Genomic DNA, 22,299 nt, shown 5'->3' on the forward strand with positions numbered 1-22,299 from the left:
CCATGTTGCATTTTAACCATACATAAATTGCTATAGCTTTGGTATCAGCATCTAATTCTGTACTGTTCTTTTGCTTTGTCTCATGATTTAAAAATAGTCAAGTTTGCTTGCAATGTTAAGCTACTGCCACCTGTTGCATCAAACTTAGTTTTTATAGTTTCTTCATTCTTCTGTTGCTTTGTAGTTATTATACTTTGCCATCATTTTGAGAAGCCAAGAAGCACCTCTACCTCAAGTTTGCAAAAAGGTTTGTTTCCCTGTTGCATCAAACTGTTTTTGATTGACTTATTTGAGCTTGTTTAATGGCATAAGCTCTTCAAAACAGCTTATGAAAACTAATATAGATTATACATAAGTACTTAAATGATAAGCATCTAATTGAACTGTTTATTCAAATAAGGCTCAATAGAGTTGATGAATAAGTTGCTAACTCAAACTAGTGAATTAACTTTCTTCAGCAACTGTTTTTCATAGTGGTTTTTCTCGGAGAAAATGGTGGCCAAGACTAGCTCGGATGGAGATATTGCTTCAACTGAGATGACAGGGTCAACAAGTCATAGTCCACCGATTCGTGCAGGTTCTGAAAATGTTCAGGAAGTGGCTGACATGCACAAGGAATCCAAGAAGAACAAGGTGAAGGATCAAAGAATCAAGACAGTACCTTTTTACAAGCTTTTCTCATTTGCAGACTCTTGGGATTATTTTCTAATGATTGTTGGAACTATAAGTGCTGTTGGAAATGGAGTCTCTATGCCTTTAATGACTATACTTATCGGAGATACTATCGATGCTTTTGGAGGAAATGTTAACACCAAACAATTAGTTCATCAAGTTTCCAAGGTGTCTCTCAAGTTTGCAATCATGGGTGTATGCACCTTTTTTGCGGTGTTTCTGCGTAAGCATATCAAATTCTCTAGATTAATATAAATTCAACTTAATATAACTAAAAGCTAGAAACATGTATCAATATACCTTAAGATTAAAATAACAAGAGTTTGATATACATGAAAAATATTTCAGAGGTGGCTTGCTGGATGATCACAGGAGAGAGACAAGCCGCGAGAATAAGGGCCTTATACCTCAAAGCAATTTTAAGGCAAGACATAAGCTTCTTTGACAAGGAAACAAACAATGGTGAGATTGTTGGAAGAATGTCAGGTGATACAGTTCTTATTCAAGAAGCTATGGGAGAGAAGGTAATAACTAATTCATCATCTAACTGTGATAGCCAAATTTGAAGATAATAACTAATTCTACCTTCTTTTTTTTTTGTCATATGGCTTCAGGTAGGAAAGTTTATACAGTATGTGTCAGGTTTTTTAGGAAGTTTAGTTGTTGCATTCATCAAGGGGTGGCTTTTATCCCTTGTTCTTCTATCTTCTCTTCCGTTTCTTGTCCTCTCCGGTTCCATGATGAGTTTTGCTTTCGCAAAGATGGCATCTCGTGGACAAACAGCATATTCTGAAGCAGCAACTGTAGTAGAAAAGATACTCGGTTCAATTCGAACAGTAAGAGAAAATTTCATAGTTTTTTTTTTCTGTATATTTCATGTTTAATAACTAATGGCACACAAGAGTCTCTCCAATGCATGCAGGTTGCATCATTTACCGGCGAGAAGCAAGCTATATCTCAATACAATCAATCCTTAACTAAAGCCTACAAAATTGGAGTACAGGAGGGATTGGCTATTGGCTTAGGCCTTGGATCGGTTCGCTTATTTGTTTATTGCACTTATGCTTTGACCGTATGGTTTGGAGGGAAGATGGTACTGGAGAAGGGTTATACTGGAGGTGAAGTCATAAGCATATTTTTCGCAGTACTGACAGGTTCCATGTAAGTTAAGTTAGTTTTTCTTGCAAGAAGATTAGATGCACATATATTCATCACTTCTTATGAACTAGTTTATTTTCTAGGTCACTTGGACAAGCAATTCCATGCTTATCTGCATTTGCTGCTGGACAAGCTGCATCATTTAAAATGTTTGAAACAATTAAAAGGAAGCCAGAAATCGATGCTTATGATACTACTGGGAGAAAGCTCGATGACATTCGTGGAGACATAGAGCTTAGGGAGGTTTTCTTTAGTTATCCTACAAGACCGGATGAGCTGATATTCAATGCATTTTCTATTTTAATATCAAGTGGCACTACTGCGGCTTTGGTCGGGCAAAGTGGGAGTGGGAAATCAACGGTTATTAGTTTGATAGAGAGATTTTATGATCCACAAGGTGGTGAAATTCTCATCGACGGTATCAACCTCAGAGAATTTCAACTGAAATGGATCAGACAGAAAATAGGCCTAGTCAGCCAGGAACCAGTTCTCTTTACTTGTAGCATTAAAGAGAATATTGCCTATGGTAAGGATGCGGCAACTGATGAAGAAATCAGATCTGCGGCAGAACTTGCTAATGCTACTATTTTCATCGATAAGTTTCCTCATGTGAGCTCTTATTTCTTGATTCTTATAAAATTTTGTCAACAACATAATACAATACTAAAGACTATTTTCATTAAAGAGTATATGTTTTTTCATTAAATGTTTGTTGTTCCTTTTACCTCACAAATTCTGGAAAGTTTTCAATTTAGGGACTTGAAACAATGGTCGGCGAGCATGGAGCTCAGCTTTCTGGAGGCCAAAAGCAAAGAATTGCTATAGCAAGGGCAATTCTCAAAGATCCAAAAATTTTACTCCTTGATGAAGCAACTAGTGCACTTGATGCAGAATCTGAAAGAGTGGTACAAGAGACACTAGACAAAATCATGATAAATCGAACAACCATCATTGTAGCTCATCGCCTTAGCACAATAAGGAATGCTGATATCATCGCTGTTATTCACCAAGGAAAAGTAGTAGAAAAAGGTATACATTTACAACATACATGCATGCATAGGGACTAAGTATGGTGCAATGCAGCATTCTTATACTTTCTAACTGATTATTAGGTACATATGCTGAGCTAACTAAAGATCCCGGTGGAGCTTATAGTCAACTCATTAGGTTGCAAGAAATTAAGAGGGATTCATCAGAACAATATGGTGCTAATGACTCCGATAGTAGTCACAACTCATTCGTAGTATCGAATTCTATGCCCACCACACAAGTAAAACGGTCTGAAAAAGTTCTTCCTTCAGAAGTAACATCACATGAAATTAAAACTCGAGATATCTCATTTCTGCGCCTCGCTTATCTTAACAAGCCTGAAATCCCTATGTTACTCATAGGGACTCTAGCAGCAGTGCTAACCGGAGCAGTGCTACCTATTCTGGGACTTCTAATCTCAAAGATGATAAATACATTCTTTGAGCCTGCAGATGAACTCCGCAAAGACTCGAAGTTTTGGGCAATAATATTTGTTTCCTTTAGCGTGGCATCGTTTGCTTTTCACCCCTTAAGGTCCTACTTTCTTGCAGTAGCAGGTTCGAAGTTAATAAAAAGGATCCGATTAATGTGCTTTGAGAAAATAATTCACATGGAAGTAGGATGGTTTGATAAAGCTGAGAATTCAAGTGGTGCACTTGGAGCAAGGCTGTCAACTGATGCTGCTTTGATTCGTACTTTAGTTGGCGATGCATTCGGTTTACTCGTTCAAGATACTTCTACAGTTATTACAGCCTTGGTAATTTCCTTTGAGGCAAATTGGCAGCTTTCTCTCATCATTCTTGTTTTGCTACCTCTACTTTTAGTAAATGGACATTTGCAAATCAAGTCTATGCAAGGATTCAGCTCAGATGCAAAGGTTTGTGCCTTATTGATATATAACTATAAACTACATTGTGAGGATTTTATAATGCTCTATATATGTTTGACAGAAACTTTATGAGGAAGCAAGTCAAATAGCGAATAACGCAGTAGGGAATATCAGAACAGTTTCATCTTTCTGTGCCGAAGAGAAGGTGATGGAGTTATACCAGAAGAAATGTATAGCACCGGTCCAGACAGGAAAACGGCAGGGTATAGTCAGTGGAATTGGTTTAGGCTTAGCAATCTTCTTCCTGTTTTCTGTCTATGCATGCAGTTTTTATGCGGGCGCCAAACTTGTTGAGAATGGAAAAACATCGATATCAGAAGTTTTTCAAGTAAGTTTCTTTTTTGTAAATATAAAGCAACAAGAATAATTTAAGATCTAAATTCATCACATTGTTCTAGCATTAAACATATATTTTTCCAAACTTTTCAGGTATTTTTCTCTCTCACATTGGCAGCCGCCGCGATATCTCAATCCGCCTTCCTGGCTCCAGGAGCTAGTAAAGCAAAAAGTTCAGCTGCTTCTATATTTGCTATTCTTGATCAGAAATCAGAAATAGACCCTAGTGATGAATCAGGAATGACAATGGAAAACGTGAAGGGAGAGATCGAGTTCTGTCATGTCAGTTTCAAGTATCCAACTAGACCCGATATTCATATACTCAAAAATCTTTCCTTAACCATTCATTCCGGACAGGTAAATTAAAAAATCATATATTAGTATGGTGCATAACTCTCACTAGAAGCTTAAAGTTTGGTTGTTTCAATCAGACAGTTGCCTTGGTTGGAGAAAGTGGAAGTGGAAAGTCAACTTTGATATCATTGTTGCAAAGATTTTATGATCCAGATTCCGGTCAGATTAAACTGGATGGAACAGAAATCCAAAAGCTACAACTTAAATGGTTTAGGCAACAAATGGGCCTAGTAAGCCAAGAGCCTGTATTGTTTAATGACACCATCAGAGCCAACATTTCCTATGGAAAAGGCGGAAATGCATCTGAGGCTGAAATTATCGCTGCAGCAGAACTGGCAAATGCTCATAAGTTCATTAGCAGCTTGCAGCAGGTAAACTACACACAATTTATAAAGCACAGACACATAAACTGATATTTAAGAAAATAAACGTGATTGAATATAACATGTGTAAGACACCAGACACGCTTTCAATCTGAAATGTCACTGTTACGTACACAAAAAGTACTCTATCAGCTGAACTTGTTCTTAAGACTTTTGCAACATTTAACAACATATGTAGGGGTATGATACAATAGTAGGGGAGAGAGGAATACAACTATCTGGAGGACAGAAGCAACGTGTGGCAATTGCAAGAGCCATAGTTAACAGTCCAAGAATATTGTTACTAGATGAAGCCACAAGTGCACTTGATGCTGAGTCTGAAAAAGTTGTTCAAGATGCACTTGATAGAGTGAGGATGGATAGAACAACCATTGTGGTGGCTCATAGATTGTCTACCATAAAAGGTGCAAACTCAATTGCAGTTGTTAAAAATGGAGTAATTGAGGAGAAAGGAAAACATGACGCATTGATCAACAAGGGTGGTATCTATGCTTCTTTAGTAGCACTTCACACAAATGTTAATGCTTAATCTTAAGATTCTTTGAACTTATTGTATCTATTTTCTAATGGTTTCTTGATCTTTTGTAGTTTGTTTTGGTATTTTATAAGAATAAGGAATCTTGATTTATTTATTTTTATCAATTTCATAACTATTTCATCTCTTTAGTTAATAATAATCTCATTTCTCAATTCTCATATAGTAATTGTTTGTAGAAAAAAGTATTTTCCTGTATTTCAAAATTGTAATTTAATATAGGAGAATAAACTAATTTAAATGATGATAAATTTAAATCTGATGGACACTTATTTAATGAGTCTCATACTAATTAAATAAAATAATTATAAATGTTAATATTTTTAATACTCACCCTTTAACTTGGTGAATTTATATCTACAATATAAAAAAAAAAAAATAATTATAAATGTTAATATTTTAATACTCACCCTTAACTTGGTGAATTTATATCTACAATATAAAAAAATAGAGTCTATTTACTTCTCCTTAAAAATGACATGTGTCTTCATTTTCTTTCTCTTTTCCTTCGTTATTTGTTTTCCTCCCCAATCAATTTTGTAGCTCTCTTAACCTTCATTTATTTTCTTCCCCAATCAATTTTGTAATGTAGGCTCTCTTAACCTTCATTTCTTTTCTTCCCCAATCAATTCTGTAACATTGGTTGTTCCAAAATATTGAGGATTTTCCTGTTCCAAAATAGAGGTTTTCCTTCCCAATCAATTCTCTTGGCTCTCTTAGCCTTCATTTTTTTCCCTTCCCTATCAAATATGTTATGTTAGTTGGTTGTTCCAAAATATTGAGGATTTTCACTGTTTTGCAATCTTCCCCTCAAATTGATGGGCGGTTACACTTATCTGTTTCTTTCTCTCTTCTTTCTATTTCATGCTACATCTCTCACATTCCTCTCTATTTCTTTTTTTCTTATTCTCTCGTTTATTTATAGTTATCACTTTATCTTCATCAATAATTTCTATTTTTTTATGTTTTTCAGATTATAGATCTATATACGAAGGCGCAAACTAATTTGAAAAATGGGAAGTTTTAAAGTTTTTAGTTTTTTAGGTGGTAGATCTATACTTATATGTAACCATTTGTGTATTCTTTTGAATAATATAGATATATTTTTTTGCCATTTTTATATTTTATGTCATAACCCATTTTTTTTCCAACTTTTTCACTTCTTTGTTTTTCAGATTATAGATCTACATATAAAAAGATGAAAAAACTTAAACAACATAGATAAAATAATCATTTGTTGCCATTTTTGAAATTTATGATAAAATCCATTTTTTCCATGTTTTTTAACATTCTTTTCATTTTTTTTATTGGGGTAGATCTATAGATAAGAAGATGGAAAAAATTTAAACAACATTTATAAGAAAAAAAGTGTAAGTTTTAACATTTTTATTTTTATATTTTAGGTTATAGATCTATATGTTTGTCTATAATGTAGATCTTCTTTTACCGTATATGTAGTTCATAACAAAACCCATATTTATTTTATCTTTTTAATTTCTTTTATTTTTTTCCAGGTTTTACAAATATGGGGAAGATGAAAAAAGTTAAACAATATCAATAATTTTTTAATATCTTTTTCAGTTATTATATTTTTCATTAATTTGTCTCTTAAGTTTCACAATTTGTTGTTTATATTTTTTAAGTTTTGTATATATTATTTTATGTGTAACTATTTTTTAATGTTTCTAATCATTGAGACTGAGAGGAGAAATATTTAGAGAGATAATACAATGAGATGTGATGTTGGATTATAAAAGTTGTCATACTAAATGTAACTTTATAGGAAAAATCAACCTTTATAGTAAGTATTGCATAAAATTTAAATAAAATAATTAGAATATAATTGACAATAAGGATTATTTTTTTAATATTAATTGTTATAATGAGAATTGTATTTTTAAAATAATCACAAAAGACAAAGTTAAAATTTATTTAAAGGAATTTCGATTCGAAATTTTTTATGAAAAAATTTCAAACTAAAAAAAAGAAAGTAAATTTTAATAAAATTATAAAAGGAAAATTTAGATAATACTGCAAATTAAAATAGTGATTTTTAATATTTTTTTATATATAATTGAAATTTATCGTTTGTAATATATGGTCATTATTACCGCTGTCAAAGAGTTTTTCTCTTCTTTTTAAGTTTAAAAACCCATATCTATTCAATCTTTTCAGCTTTTTTTTTATTTCTTTTATTTTTTTCAGGTTGTAGATCTATGGAGAAGATGAAAAAAGTTAAACAATATCGATAACTTTTTAATATCTTTTTTCAGTTCTTTTATTTTTTATTAACTTCTTTCTTATGTTTCACAATTTGTTGGGTATATTGTTTTAAGTTTTATAACTTTTTTTTTAATGTTGCTAAACATTTAGATTGAGATATAGGAGAAATATTTAGAGAGAATACAATGAGATGTGAGGTTGTCCTTTTTTAGAAAAAGGAAATTTAGATAAAAGTCAAAGATATAATTGGAATAAACGGCGATCATTATCGCTATCAAAGAGTTTTTCTCTTCTTTTGAAATTTAAAAATAAATGTACTTAAATGTAGCATGAGAAAATTGTGTTATTTTTTATAATTATTTATGTTATTAATATAGAAATCAATGAGACAAATATTTATAAGTAAAAAATAATAGAAAAACATACATAAGTAATATATGAGTTAAATAACATTATAATTATATGCTAATATAAACAATTCTTAATTATTTTATGATCACCAAAACAAAAATATTATATATATATATATATATATATATATATATATATATATATATATATATATATATATATATATATATATATATATATATATCATTTAATATAATAAAGCAAAAGGAGTACTTTGGCAAGTTTGCCAAGTGTCACTCCCTTATGCATTCTAACATTTTTTTCCATTCTATTTATAATAAATTTTATTACTTCTTTATTTATTTATTTTATTTTATTTATTTAATTATTTGATTATATTTACTTAATTATTTATAAAATAAAAATTATTCGAAACACGTAAAGTTGTTATTATTAGTTTCACTATTGGAAATCTCAACAATCCCTTATTAACTATACTTTGTTTTTATTTTTCACGTGAAATAAGGAGCGGTTGGACCATTGGAAAGATCAAACATCGCTCATTCTGTTTTGATTCTTGGAATTTATTGGGCCAAAAATTAATCAATTCAAAGCTGCCCAAATTCACTCATTCCTCATGCTATAAAACCATACCTTCACTTCCTTAAAGTCATCTACCATTCTCATAACAAACTTCTGCCAAAATCCTCCATCAACCAATCCAAATCTGCTCAACCAATCACCAGAAATCCTCTTTTTGTTGTTGCAGGAAACCTCACGACAACATCATCACAATTAAGAAGACATAACTAAATTTTTTCCTTTTTGTTTTCTTCGATTTTATTGTTTTATTTTAAATTTTTTCATCCGCATCAAGCCATGTAATTGTAACAGTAAAATTATATAATGGATTGGGGTTAGGGTTTATGTGGGTTGAAGGTATTTTACTTATGTTTTGATTGTTAAATCGTAGAGAGAAAAAGACAGAGAATTAGAGGAAATGGGCACGCGACACATTACAAACAGAGAGGATTTTTTTAAAATTGGTATAAAAGCAAAAAAATTAATATTTATTTTATTATGTTGTTCCAATTAATTTAATTTAACAATTATTTTAATGGGAAATTGTCCATTATCAACTTAGTGGGAAATTTATAAAATAAATTTTAATTATTTGGAGGAAAAATATTTGTAATGATTTCCCTCTATTTTTATCACGTAAAAAAAAAACCAATTTTTCAATGTATCTTTTTGGCATTCTATGAATTATGACAATATTTAAATATTAATGAAAGTTATAAAAATTAAAAGAATAATAAATAAAATCATACATAATAATAAAGCAAAATGAGTTTTTGGGCAATTTTGACAAGTGTCATGCTCACATCAATTCTCATGTTTTATAAACTTTCTAAAAAAGGAAATTTTTTATTTAAAAAATAATTACCTTTTTATAAATTATTTACATTTAGTTTTTTATTTTATTTATTAATTGAAGGATATGGAGGGATTCTTGATACACGTAAAAAGTAATTATACCTTTTTATATGGAATGATATGGGGAAGACCAAAAAAATCTATTTTTAATATAATATACTTTTAATTAATATATAAAAACTGATTACCACCATTTTTATAAAATTAGCAATTAAAACTACTTACATTCCTTAAATTAGGGTTAAAATTATTTAAATCTTTTAATATTTTTCTAACCGTTATTAATTTTTTTGACTGCTAACTCTTCTACCAATATTGAATGTATGGCATGCTTACCACAAATCAAAGCAAATTAAATGGATTACTACTTTTTTATTCACGTGCAAGGTTAACCAAAAGTCTGGTTGTGTCTTACATTACCTATGCAACATCATTATTAAAGAAAAAAATCCCAAACTCTAAATCTAAATACCCTATCTTCTCTATGCTCTCCGTCCAAATGCTATCGCGACCGTCACCGACGACTCTAAGATAGGCTGTAAGTGTTATTGGATTTCGTGTTTCTCATCAGAAACATCGTTGTCATTGTGGGAGCCAATGAAGTTACACTTTCCGAAGAATAAAGAGGAACGGTGGTGGTTTCGTGGAAGGATGAAGGTGCATGCGTGGTCAGAGATTGACCGAGATGGAAAATGTTCATTCGAAGATTAAATAGTAAAAAGACCCGTAACGTGAATCTTAAACAAGGTTCTTACTTCTTCATTCTTTTTTTTCTTCTTTTCTTACTCTGCCTCTAAATCAATTTCGAAAAATAACGGAGAATATTTCTGGAATAACTTTGATGCAGGTATGAATTGATTGGATTTCCTACCTTGAAGTTCTTCTCAAAGTGAAACAAAGTCGGTGAATATTATGGATGTGGAATAGACTTAGATGACTTTATGGCTTTTACCAATGAGAAATCTAGAACAAGTTGAGCAATAATACTCTTATACTTCCATGCAAAACCTCATGAAAATGTAGCAAATGGCCATATACAGTCCTCTTTCATGCAGCAAAGAATTGAGGTACGAGTAGTTCTTTCAAATGACATATTTATGCACTATTTTATTCAAAGTAGTGAATGCAATTTTTGATTGAATAATTGTGTCATGCTTATTGGTGAAAGTGTTGTTGAATCTAATGTTGAACTTGTTGTAAAAATCATGGCTTGCATTTGTCTTGCATCATTTGTACAAACAACCAACAAGGCTGGACAAAAACTCATTATCATGCTGACACAAGGTGGGAGCAAAGTCAAGTTAGTTGCTTCTATCATAAATATCTGCATTGTGAAGTTATAATGTATTATTTATCAGCCTTAAATGTAGGAAGGGCTATGTTATGTTCCAACTTTTATGCTCTAATTAAATTAAATTAAATTGTGTTGTGTGTAACCATTGGGTATTTTGTGAACTAAACTTTACATTGCTTTGGCGAATAACTTGGTTTTGTAAGTTGTCCTTTATAAAATTACTTTATGCGAAGTTTTTGCAAATACAGGTGTAACTACGTGGCACAGTTAAAGATCTTCAAATTATTGGTCGAGATTGTTTACAACCAATTTAGTGTAACTACGTGGCAAATACTATTTTTCAGTATTGTTTTTCGTATGATTAGTTATACGTTTGTTTAAATATCTATACGGGCTTAGATATCGTACACCGCATGGTCAAAGAAATGTCATAAAAGAATTTGTCTCCAAATTGCATCCGGACGGAATCAAGAAACATTGTAAAATTATTGCATAGCTATCTATGAACATGCCATGTTAACAGAGAATTTACTTTGGGATATTCTCATATCAATAACAGAACAAGTTTAGTAATGAACTAATGCTATAACTATGTTTGTAAGAATTTGAATACCTATGATTGTCAGAGTTTAGTTTTAAATATGTTTGTCTTTTGTTATCCTAGCTATGTATTACTTCTGATTTTTTTGGATCATCAACATGTTTACTAACTAATATTTCTTTGAGCCTCCCATGATTTATATGGTCACTAACTATGACAGGTAATTAAATTAAGGGTCATGCTAACGAGTGCCCCGGGGGCACTCTTTAAGCATTCTATTTAAAGAAAATATTCTTTAAAAAGTTAACTATTTCAATTTTCGATGCATTAATTACTTATATTTCCAAGAAAAACTTACTCTTTTAAGCTCTTAAAAAGTGCCCCTGGGGCACTTGTTAGTATTTCCCTTAAATTAAACACTTGCATCCAACTGATATAGTCTTAGTTACTTCACATGTATTAGGTTCAAAACTTCACCTGATAGTTTTTATATGTTGAATTCATTCTTTATGTCATAACAATACAAACTTATAGGCTACTTAATGGATACTTTGGAAAAGTAGATTTTGGAAAAGTAGATATTAGCAGTAAACTGTTTGAAGAACTACTGCTTGGCGCAATTACTATGTTTATGCCCCTTTTACTTCAAATACCTTTATTTAGTTCTTATATGCAACATGATTTTAATTTTACTTATATTATTTAAGTCATTTTTATATGAATATATTAAATATAAATTATTTTACATTCAATTTTAATTTTCTTCGTCGTTAATCAACTAAAAGCCTTGGCACATTTTTATATGATGAACAATTTTTTAAAAAAAATCAATGAAAACCCTTTCATATTTTTCTTAATAATAATTTTTTAAAATAAATTGGTAATAATAACTTTTTTATTAATTATTAGAACAATATATTATTTTCTTAATCATTTCATGTCTGTTAATTTTAATTAACCGAAAATAAACATTATTTTTATATGAGTGAAGATTCATTTTGGTCCCTTACAAAAATTATAGAACTCAAATTAATCCTTACATAAAAAAAATAAAAAAGAATCTAATTTAATCTCTTACAAAATTTAATTGGATCATATTAGTTCTTTCGTACATATTTTTTTAAAATTGATTTTTTCCTACTTTTAAACCGTGACAGGATTGTCACATTGGACCCTAACATAAAAATGGATTCAATTTAATCCCTTACAAACTTTAATTGAACCATATTAGTTCTTTCGTACATATTTTTTTAAAATCGATTTATTTTCTACTTTTAATTAAAATCGACTCCTAAAAAGATCGAACCAAGAACCTTTAAGGGGCATCATATGCTCTGACTACTAGGCTAATGTACTTTGGTGATAAATTATTCCCATAATTTACAGTTATAATAAACATTTGGGAATTTAAAATAAAAAATGCAAGATAAAATGATAGTCATTTTAAAACTACATCGATTGCTTTTAATATTTTTAGAACTACAAAATTTGAAGTTCTCTTCTATAACTCTGTTTTTCTTTTATACCGACCAATACATCAAATTTTCTCTATTTTTTCCCCTCTTTTTTCACACTCTCACATTTTTATCTCTTTTCAACTTCTTCCCTCAACCAAACACATCCTTAGATTAAAGAATTTGTAACTTTGTTGTCCTCACAAAATATTTCCAACACGGAAAAGTATCAGATTAGACAACTGATATTTATGCTATTCGAATAGTTTATAAAAATAGTTTGAACAATTAAGAATGTTTTTTTATGGATTTATTTGAAAAAGTATCATGGACGGGAAAAATCGTATTATATATAATATCATGACATTTTATCTATACAATAGTAATCTTACTATAAGTAAAATTTCTAAATTATAAGTGTTTTTAAAATATTTTTTTTACTTAAAAAATATTTAACCCGTGTCTCGCACGGGTCTTAAGTACTAGTAAGGGTAATATAACAAAAAGAAGTTCTCTTTCTTCTTTTTATCACATTTTCAAAAGAATAATAAATAAAATAAGGGTAATATAACAAAAAGAAGTTCTCTTTCTTCTTTTTATCACATTTTCTTAATCCGTATGAGAAGCTCAATTGCTACAAATAATATAAAACGGATTGTATAATAAATAATTTTAATAATAATTTTAATATTGAAGCAGCATATTAGTTATTTATTTAGTAAAATATTTTTCTATCATTTATTATTTACATTAAAAAAATTATAAAATAATTTAATTTCAAATTCATATAACTTATTAAAGTTTTTGGTATGGTAATAGAGGAAATAAAGTTTTCGTGTAAAAGTCATTATTATTTATCCTGTCATATAAAAAAAATGTTTAAGGAAGTAATAATGATGAAGTCAATTTTATCTTTTTAATTTAAATAGTAGATAATAGAATGCAAAACATAAAAATAAATCGATATAGATTAAAAACAAATAATGCACTTATTTAAGGAAATATATTATTAATTTTAACGTTAATTTTGTATTAAATTTGGCAATAGTAATTTTATAATTAATATTAAACAAAAATGTATACTGATTAATAGAAACAAAAATATATGATACAAAAAGATCTCATTTTATTTAATACAAACTGAATAATTTTTTTTTATGATTGTTAAGATACACAAAAAAAAATGACTAAAAAGTTGAGAAATTTTTTAAACGAAAGTTTACCAGTTATATATAAAAAGATCTGAATTTAATTTTGTTATACTGACAGATTAACCCATAGATTTAATAAAATAAATATGATTGTAATAGTAAATTACTTTAGTACCATTATTATATCTAAGATGCATGGGTCCTCTAAAATGGTACTATTTATAAGTTGATATAATATTCGCTTTAACAAAAAATGTAAGATAATATGATGTATAAAAATCACAACTTTTTCTTATGAAAAAAACAAATGGATAATTATATATTTAATTTATTTTATTATTTTATTATGTATTAAATATTTATAAGAAAGATGAATAAATATAAATGTATAATATATGAATTTTATATTCGTATGATATTTTTGTTAATGTAAATTCATACTATATGAATCTTATGTATCTTTGTTAAAAACAATTCTTAATTTTAAAACTTGAGTTAATAAATAAAAATTATTTTTAATATTTGAAAAATTCTGTCTCAAAAGTCAATATTTTCGAAAAATAAATGAATTATCAAATACTTTTTATTGAATGTTTGAAATGAGAGTAAATGTTTTTAATTATGTATAAAGTTTTATTGAATCTTTTTATCCCGTGCCTCGCACGGAGATGATCAAAAGCCATGAATATACTAATCATTATATGGTTATTTTGAACTTCGTTATAGTCATACTAATCGAAATCAATCATACTAAATTTAAACCCGTGCTTCGCACGGGTATACAAACTACTATATATATATATATATATATATATATATATATATATATATATATATATATATATATATAATTTTACAAATTTTATAATAATAAATACTTTATAAATTAAATCAATTACATGAATTTAAACACAAATAATAATAGAATGAACACATCAGTACCCGTACAGACACACGATATTGATATCAAAATTCGTGTAAACTGATGGGTTATTACGTTTTTTTGTACAATTTAGAAGCATATGAGTGTAATGGGTCAGTACCCATACGAACACGCGGGTGTCCAGATTAGAATTTCTACGAATATGCGAGTTATTATATATTTTTTTGTACAATTCAGAAAAATAAAATATTTTAAAAAATATATGAATCCAAACACGAGAAAAATTAATTGTTTTTTAACTATTTATGTTACTAATATTATTATTTTGAATTTTTTTAATTTAAGATATAATATTTTTTATGAAAATATATACAAATTTAAAATATATATATTATTAATGTAAAACAATTTTGATAAAAATATTTTATTTTTCTTTTAAAAATATGTATTTCTTTTAAAAATAATAAAAAAAATAGTAAAACAATTTTGTTTTTCTTATTTACTTGTTTATTACATATTGAAAACAAAAGTGTGCGTACCACACCAATACCCATGCGAACGCACGGGTAACACATCAATACTGTCTGAACGCACGACTAGGGGTGGAAATAGGCTGGGTCGGGCCAGGCTTTGCCAAGCCTAAGTCTGGCCTGTCAAAAAAACCCAAGTCTAAGCCTGGCCTGTAGCCTGTCGTAGGCTTATTTTTTAGGCCTAAGTTTGACCTTTTCGAAAGTCTGGTTAGCCTGTTAGCCTACATCAAGGCCTATTTGTTTTAGACATATGTAAATAAACAATTAAAATAATGTTTAAATAGACTAACTTAATTTAACTTACTTATTAGTTCTATGAGACTATTTGTTCTAGGAGACTATTTGTTTAAAAAAACTTATGAAAACAATGTTCATCTGGTGTTTTCATCTTATTTTCACAAGTTCTTCAAGATAACCAAGTTTTATTTATGTATTTTAATTTAAAGTACAAAACATAACATAATGATCATAAAAAAAGTATTCATATTTATTCAAATAGGCCGGCCAGATAGACTTAAAAGGCTTTTTTCAGGGCCTGAGGCCTAGCCTTTTTAAGTAAATAGGCTTATAAATAAGCCTAGGCCTTTTCTATTTAAAAATAATGTGTGGCCTGACCTGACCTATTTTCACCCCTACACACGAGTAACCTTATCAGAATTCGTGCGAACTCACCGGTTATTTTACTTATTTTACAATTAAAAAAAATAAAGGTAAATATATTTAAAATAATATATGAATCCAAATAGAGGAAAAATGTGTTATTTTTTAATTATTTATGTTACTGATAACTTTGTTTTGACATTTTTTTTTAATTTAAGATACAATATTTTTAAAAAGGGAAATGCTAACGAGTGCCCCAGGGGCACTCTTTAATAGCTTTAAAAAGTAAGTTTTTCTTGGAAATATGCGTAATTAATGCATCGAAAATTGAAATGGTGAACTTTTGAAAGAATATTTTCTTTATTTAGAATGCTTAAAGAGTGCCCCTGGGGCACTCGTTAGCATGACCCTTTTAAAAATGGTGTGTAACACAGCGGTACTCGTGCTATTTTTTCCCATAAAAGTAATGATAGAAATATTGAATATTAACGGGAACATGAAGTTATTGTTCAAAATATTGAATATTAACGGGAACATATGTTATTGATCAAAATATTTAATATTAACGAAAATATTAAATTACTGATCAAAATATTGAATATTAACGGGAACGTGAAGTTACTCATCAAAATATTGAATATTAACGAGAACATGAAGTTATTAATCAAAATATTTAATAATAACGAAAACATAAAATTACTGATCAAAATATTGAATAATAACGGGAATATAAAGTTACCGATAAAAATATTGAATAATAATATAACAACTTTACTATTGGTTTAAATATTTTTTATAATAATTCCAAATCTTCTAGCATTTTTGCATCCATAATAGCTCAAAACTTCTATTATTATAGCTGTGAATTCTTCTTTAGCGCTTAAACAACACTATTAAAAAACACATGTAACGATGGACGCAAAATGTGTTTGATGTCAGTTATGTAAGCGAGATAAGCAAGGGCGTCATAAAAGGTTACTACTTATCACCTTGGTTATTAAACAGCCGAGGGGTTAAATCAATTGCACGTGGGTTCGATTTCTAGCGTCGGCATTTATATTATTTTCATAACTGTATGGCGCACCTAAGATTATTACCTCGGTTTATTTTAGAAACCGAGGAGTTATGGTTTTATTTTTTTTTTCTATTGTCGTCTACACCTGAATTACAGAACCATATTACAGAATACAGAACCATATTTTGCATATTCCTGAAACAGAGACATTATACATTTTGCCCATTCCTCAATCTGAAACAGAATTTTTCATTGATTAATACCAACTGCAAATCCAAAATGGCACGCACTTTATAATTCTACATCAAAACTAAATTTAGAAAAGGAAGTATAAAACACTGAATTGAATACACAAAAATCTCAACTCTTGCATTCATGTTTAGTAACTTAAAAAAATGAGATGTCAAAAATAAGACTATATAATATATAGACTTAAATACATTTTTAGTCTTTGTGTTTTGATCAACTCAAGAAATTGGTCCCGTCTTTTCTAAATCAATAGAATTGGTCCTTACCCCCAGTCTCCCCTTCAGAAACACTGATGTGGCAAAAAAACGCATACGTGACAGTACTTAATTGGAAAATCACATTTTAAAATTCAATATTATATTTCATAAAATAAAACAAATGAAACAATTGAAAATTTTAATAACCCTAATCCCTAAATTGGTTCAGAGACGAGGTTCTCTCTACACGTCTCCTTCAGTTCCCATATATTCCTTGGATCCCCAAGCCAAGTTGTCTACTTCAAAAACGTTGTTCTCCCTCCTTGTTTCCTTCAGTTCACATCATTTTCCTCGTTATCTCCTACTCGTTTTCTCCATCTTCATCAATGTTGAATCATATTTTGTGTCGAGTAATAGATGTGCATCATGAAGAAGAGAACTTTGTTGCTTTTGTGACATTGATTCACCTCTCACTACTTTGTGGACTACTAAGAATCCTAGGCAGAATTTTAATGGATCTGGGTTATACAAGGTAAATGCAGCTGCAAGTTTGTTTGTGAATGTGTTGTCTAGGAATATGGGCGTAAGTTTAACAATGTCAATCTTGTTTGTGAATGCAATTGCAAGGAATAAAGGGATGCAATTTCTTTAATTGGTACGATGAGGAAATGTTTGTGCGTGAAAAGGAGGTGATTTTGTCACTAATGAAGAGAATTGATGAACTTAAGAAGAACAATAATATAAATCTGAAACAAGATGAGATTTGAAAAAGAAGCTAAATTTTTTCCAAGGATTGGTTGTTGCATCTGTTGTGGTCATTATGAGATTGTTCTGCATTGTTACCTTGAAGAATTCAAGGCTGAAGGTTGCTATTTACCTCTGCTGATTATGTTTAGGTGTTATGTATAGGAAGTATTATTTAGATGTTCTTGTTTAGGTGTTATATTTAGTAAGGATTGTTTAGATGTTATGTCTAGGAAGGATTGTTTAGATGTTCCTGTTAAGATGTTATGTTTAGGATTGTTTAGGTGTTATGTTTAGATGTTCTTGTGTACTTATTCTTGTTTAGTAGTTGTTGAACTTCAATGATGTTTGAATAAAAATGAAAATTGAAAATTGAATCAATGAATTGTGTTGAATCAAACATGGATTAATTAAAACTAGTAATTGTCATTATAGTTAAGCATAATTATCAGTACATCTCCAAAATAGTTGTCATTACATCACCAAAATAGTACCATAATTATAGTAAAAAATATATATGTTTGTGGAACATACATTGACAACACATTTAGCCTATAAATTGCATCCCCCTATAACAAAAAATCAACGTAAGTTTAATTTAATTATGAGATGGTTGTGTCTGTGGAGCTTGTGATCCTTGAGAAAATATAACTTCAGCCTCCTTTGCCTTTTGCTTCTTCTTTTTCTGTCCGGATAGTCCAGTTGAACTAGCATCTCATGTTGTTTTTGTCTGCTTGTTTCCTCCCTTTGGAATCTGCCTGTCAGTAGCTCTTTTGCCTTTACAAGTCATATTGTTATGTCCATACTTGTTACAATGTGTGTATTTCACTCTCTTCAATTGTCTTGGTAGCACACCATCATTTCTTGGCTCATCATTGGACTTGTTCCTTAACTTTTAGGGTCTTCCCGGTGCCTTTCTCATAACTGGTGGATGGATGTGCTCACTACTTGTGACTGTCCACAGTCTTGGCCCATTTGATGGTAGCACAATGTGAGAGTAAGTAGCCAGGAATTTTGATTTCCTACCAATAAATAAGATGTATAAAACAATTAAACATTAAGTAAGTAGCCAGTGTCTTATGCCAAATGCAAACAATAGCATGTGCCAAAAAAATTAAACATTAAAAAAATACACATGCATATAGTAAGATGCCACATAACTTTTAACAACTAATCCATTGTGCCAAATGCAGACAATAACATGTGCATAAGGTATACCAGTTAGGTCCCACCTACGACAAGCACAAGACTTTTCTTCCAGATTCACAATATATGTATCAATCTCATTAGATACACTAATCTGAGTCATTTCCACATCACCGTGCCAAGTTGCCTTCCATCCCACTATTGTTGTTTTATTTTTTTTTCAATTATTTCCTGAATCTTAGGGCATATATCACCATTGTACCTTTCAAGCATTTTCCTTTGCTTCGCAATCCGTAATGTTATATAATGCTTGACACCCTCAAGTAAAGTGATTATTGGTTTCTCCCTTATATTAAGTATTGCCCTATTGAAAGCTTCACACATGTTGTTGACCTACAAATCACATTGAGTGTTAGTGCTAAATGATGATATTATCCATTGTGTAGGTTGAACCTTGGACATTTCAATGTATGCGTCTCCATTTATGTCTTTCATTTTCTGCATTGCATTATTCTAATCTGGTACAGGAGTAGCTCTAGTAGCTTTCCACAATAGTTCCTTCATGTATGCTCCTGGGAATATCTTCTTCCAATTTCCATAAAGATGATTAACACACAACATGTGTTCCACAATCTCACCTAGTCCTTTATTAACCTCCACAAGTTCCTGACATAACATATAGAGTTATATACATAGAGTTATATACAAGCAAAAATATAAGCAGTCACATAGAGTTATATCCATTAGTACCTTCATTCTCAGCATTACTAACATCATCATTCAAAGGACCTTCATTATTTACATCTTCTTTCTCACCTATTACCTCCTCAATGACAACTTCTTCATCATTCCTATAATCATCATCCAAAGGACCTTCATCACCAAATTCAACTGCATCTGGTATATCCACTTCATGTTCAACAAAAATATCTACTACAATATACCCTTTTGAATATGCAACAAGCTGCAACATGTCACCATCTGTGTTTAGAGGCTTAAGTCAATGCTGAAATGATAGCTTTGGACGCTGGTACCACAAACACTTGAACTTTCTATATTCAACACTAAGGACCATACTTTTAATGTCCTTATAGTTCACAAAATCAACATCAACATTGTAATCCATCTCATAGACTATACCCTCCACATAACATTTGACAAAAGAACTTACAAATCTACCCATATGGTTAATACGTAGCTTCAACCTTTGGTCTTGACTTGGCATGTAATAACATTTTATCAACAATAAAATTACCATCCATAAAAAATACACAATAAACTTAAAACCCTAATTTCTAATCATCTGCTTTGTTCAACATAATAGACATGAAACCCTAATCACAAATCATCTACTTTGTTTAACTCAATAGACATGAACCCTAATTTCTAAACCCTGATTTCTAAGACTTGTTACATACCTAAATATGCATTTCGGGTTATGCTCTTCTCTTTCCTTAGCTGCCATGCTCTTTTATTCCCTTGAACTTGTTATAACGATTTGATGGAAGGAAGGAAGAAACTTATTACAACGATTTGAAGAAAGTGTCTTTCTGGATTCTATGGACCGTGTTTGTGAAATGTTAAAATTGTTTAGGATAATTTAGAATGTATTTTAAGAATATTTTCAGGTATCAATGAAATGTTAAAATGTTTTTGTCATAATTAAAAAAATGATTCTGAATTTTTAAATGTGATATTCCAAATAAGCACTACCACATATGTATTTTTTGCCACATCAGCATTTCTGAAGGGAAAATTAGAGGTAAGGATCAATTTTATTGATTTGAAAAAGGCATTACCAATTTTGTGAGTTGATCAAAACACGGGGACTAAAAATTTATTTAAGCCTAATATATATAAAGTGATGAGATGTCAAAAAGCTGATTTAAAGTTTAATTTATTAAATTATGAACATATTTTTTATTGTCCTATCAAAAAAAAAAAAATATGGAGAAAATTTGGCTTAAAAATGATTAACATTCACGTAACACTATTAATATCTTAATGATGGAATTGATATTTCAAAATTTGATATATTCTAAATTCAAAGTTTTCAACTCATTCATACTCTTTGATATTATTTAATTTTTTAAATTCATTAAATAATAATATATTTTATTTATTATACATTTTAAATATATTAATTGACAAAACTTTTCTATATGTGATAAAAATACTATGTGCGTTATAAAATGATGAGATGTAAAAAAAATTGATTTGGAGACTCTTTTAATAAATTATTTAAATGATATTAAAATAATTTTGAGTCAATAAATAAAGGCCATATAAAATAGCCATATTACATCAAGAGCTGTAAATGTGTGAGTAATTGATAAAACTTTTTCATATTTTTATGCCTACAAAGAATAAAAAAAGTAAAAAATAAAAAAGTTCCGATTCATGTGGCAAAAATAAGACTATAAAACTTAAAAAATAACGAGATAATTTACTAATAGTTTATAATTATTTAAAAAATTTGGGTAAAGGTTACAATAAATATCGTATAAAAAATATTTCCTTCAATTTTATCTATAAGAGATAATTTATATATATATATATATATATATATATATATATATATATATATATATATATATATATATATATATATATATATATATATATATATATATATATATCAAAAGGTAAAATGTAATAGGACAGAGTATTCAACTAATTATTTAATATATTTCTTTAAAATGATTTGTTAGAGTTCATATACATCTAGGGATGTGAACGGGACGGGGCGGGGATGAGGGATACATTCCCATCACAATCCCCGCCCTCGAATTTATTCCCCATCCCCGCTTCGGGGGAATTTTCTCTCCCATCTCCGTCCCGGCGGATCCCCGCGGGTCTCAACGGATTCCCAAGGTTCATGCGGAGATCCATAAACATGATTTTTTATTTATTATTTTAAATCAAATTAATAGTAAAAGCTTTAAAAACTAACCACAAAAAATTTAAAAATTATTCCTTTATGATAAATATATTGTTTTAACAATATTTAATCTATAATATTGAGTGTCATGACCACAAAAATTTCAAACTAAAAAATATTATTATTTAGATCTCACTCATTTACTAACAATACATATATATTTTAAATTTTTGCATAAGATTAATTA

At 29.4% G+C, this 22,299-nt stretch overlaps 1 protein-coding gene across 2 annotated transcripts; it reads left to right on the forward strand.

Moving 5' to 3' along the window:
* On the forward strand, positions 1 to 5,461 carry LOC131630316 (ABC transporter B family member 21-like). Of its 2 annotated transcripts, none has more exons than XM_058901108.1 (12): positions 1 to 247; positions 459 to 895; positions 1,021 to 1,196; positions 1,287 to 1,508; positions 1,595 to 1,833; positions 1,914 to 2,439; positions 2,586 to 2,859; positions 2,943 to 3,736; positions 3,810 to 4,076; positions 4,178 to 4,441; positions 4,516 to 4,809; positions 5,000 to 5,461. In XM_058901108.1, the coding sequence occupies exons 2-12, from the start codon at positions 493 to 495 to the stop codon at positions 5,348 to 5,350; spliced, it is 3,810 nt and encodes a 1,269-aa protein (XP_058757091.1). In that variant the 5' UTR covers positions 1 to 247; positions 459 to 492; the 3' UTR covers positions 5,351 to 5,461. The 2 variants fall into 2 exon arrangements, with proteins under 2 accessions (XP_058757091.1, XP_058757084.1); XM_058901101.1 differs by having other exon boundaries at positions 475 to 895.
* Positions 5,462 to 22,299: the final 16,838 nt, after the last annotated feature.

The sequence above is a fragment of the Vicia villosa genome, linkage group LG1 (genome assembly GCF_029867415.1).
Source record: "Vicia villosa cultivar HV-30 ecotype Madison, WI linkage group LG1, Vvil1.0, whole genome shotgun sequence".
Classification (NCBI taxonomy): Eukaryota; Viridiplantae; Streptophyta; class Magnoliopsida; order Fabales; family Fabaceae; genus Vicia; species Vicia villosa.

What these genes read in the sequence shown, in the direction of transcription:
- LOC131630316 (XM_058901108.1), top strand. Translation starts at nt 493, where the DNA reads ATGGTGGCCAAGACTAGCTCGGATGGAGATATTGCTTCAACTGAGATG. An exon ending in CTTTTTTGCGGTGTTTCTGC is followed by an intron (nt 896 to 1,020) that starts GTAAGCATATCA and finishes AAAATATTTCAG; the next exon opens with AGGTGGCTTGCTGGATGATC. An exon ending in CGATATCAGAAGTTTTTCAA is followed by an intron (nt 4,077 to 4,177) that starts GTAAGTTTCTTT and finishes CAAACTTTTCAG; the next exon opens with GTATTTTTCTCTCTCACATT.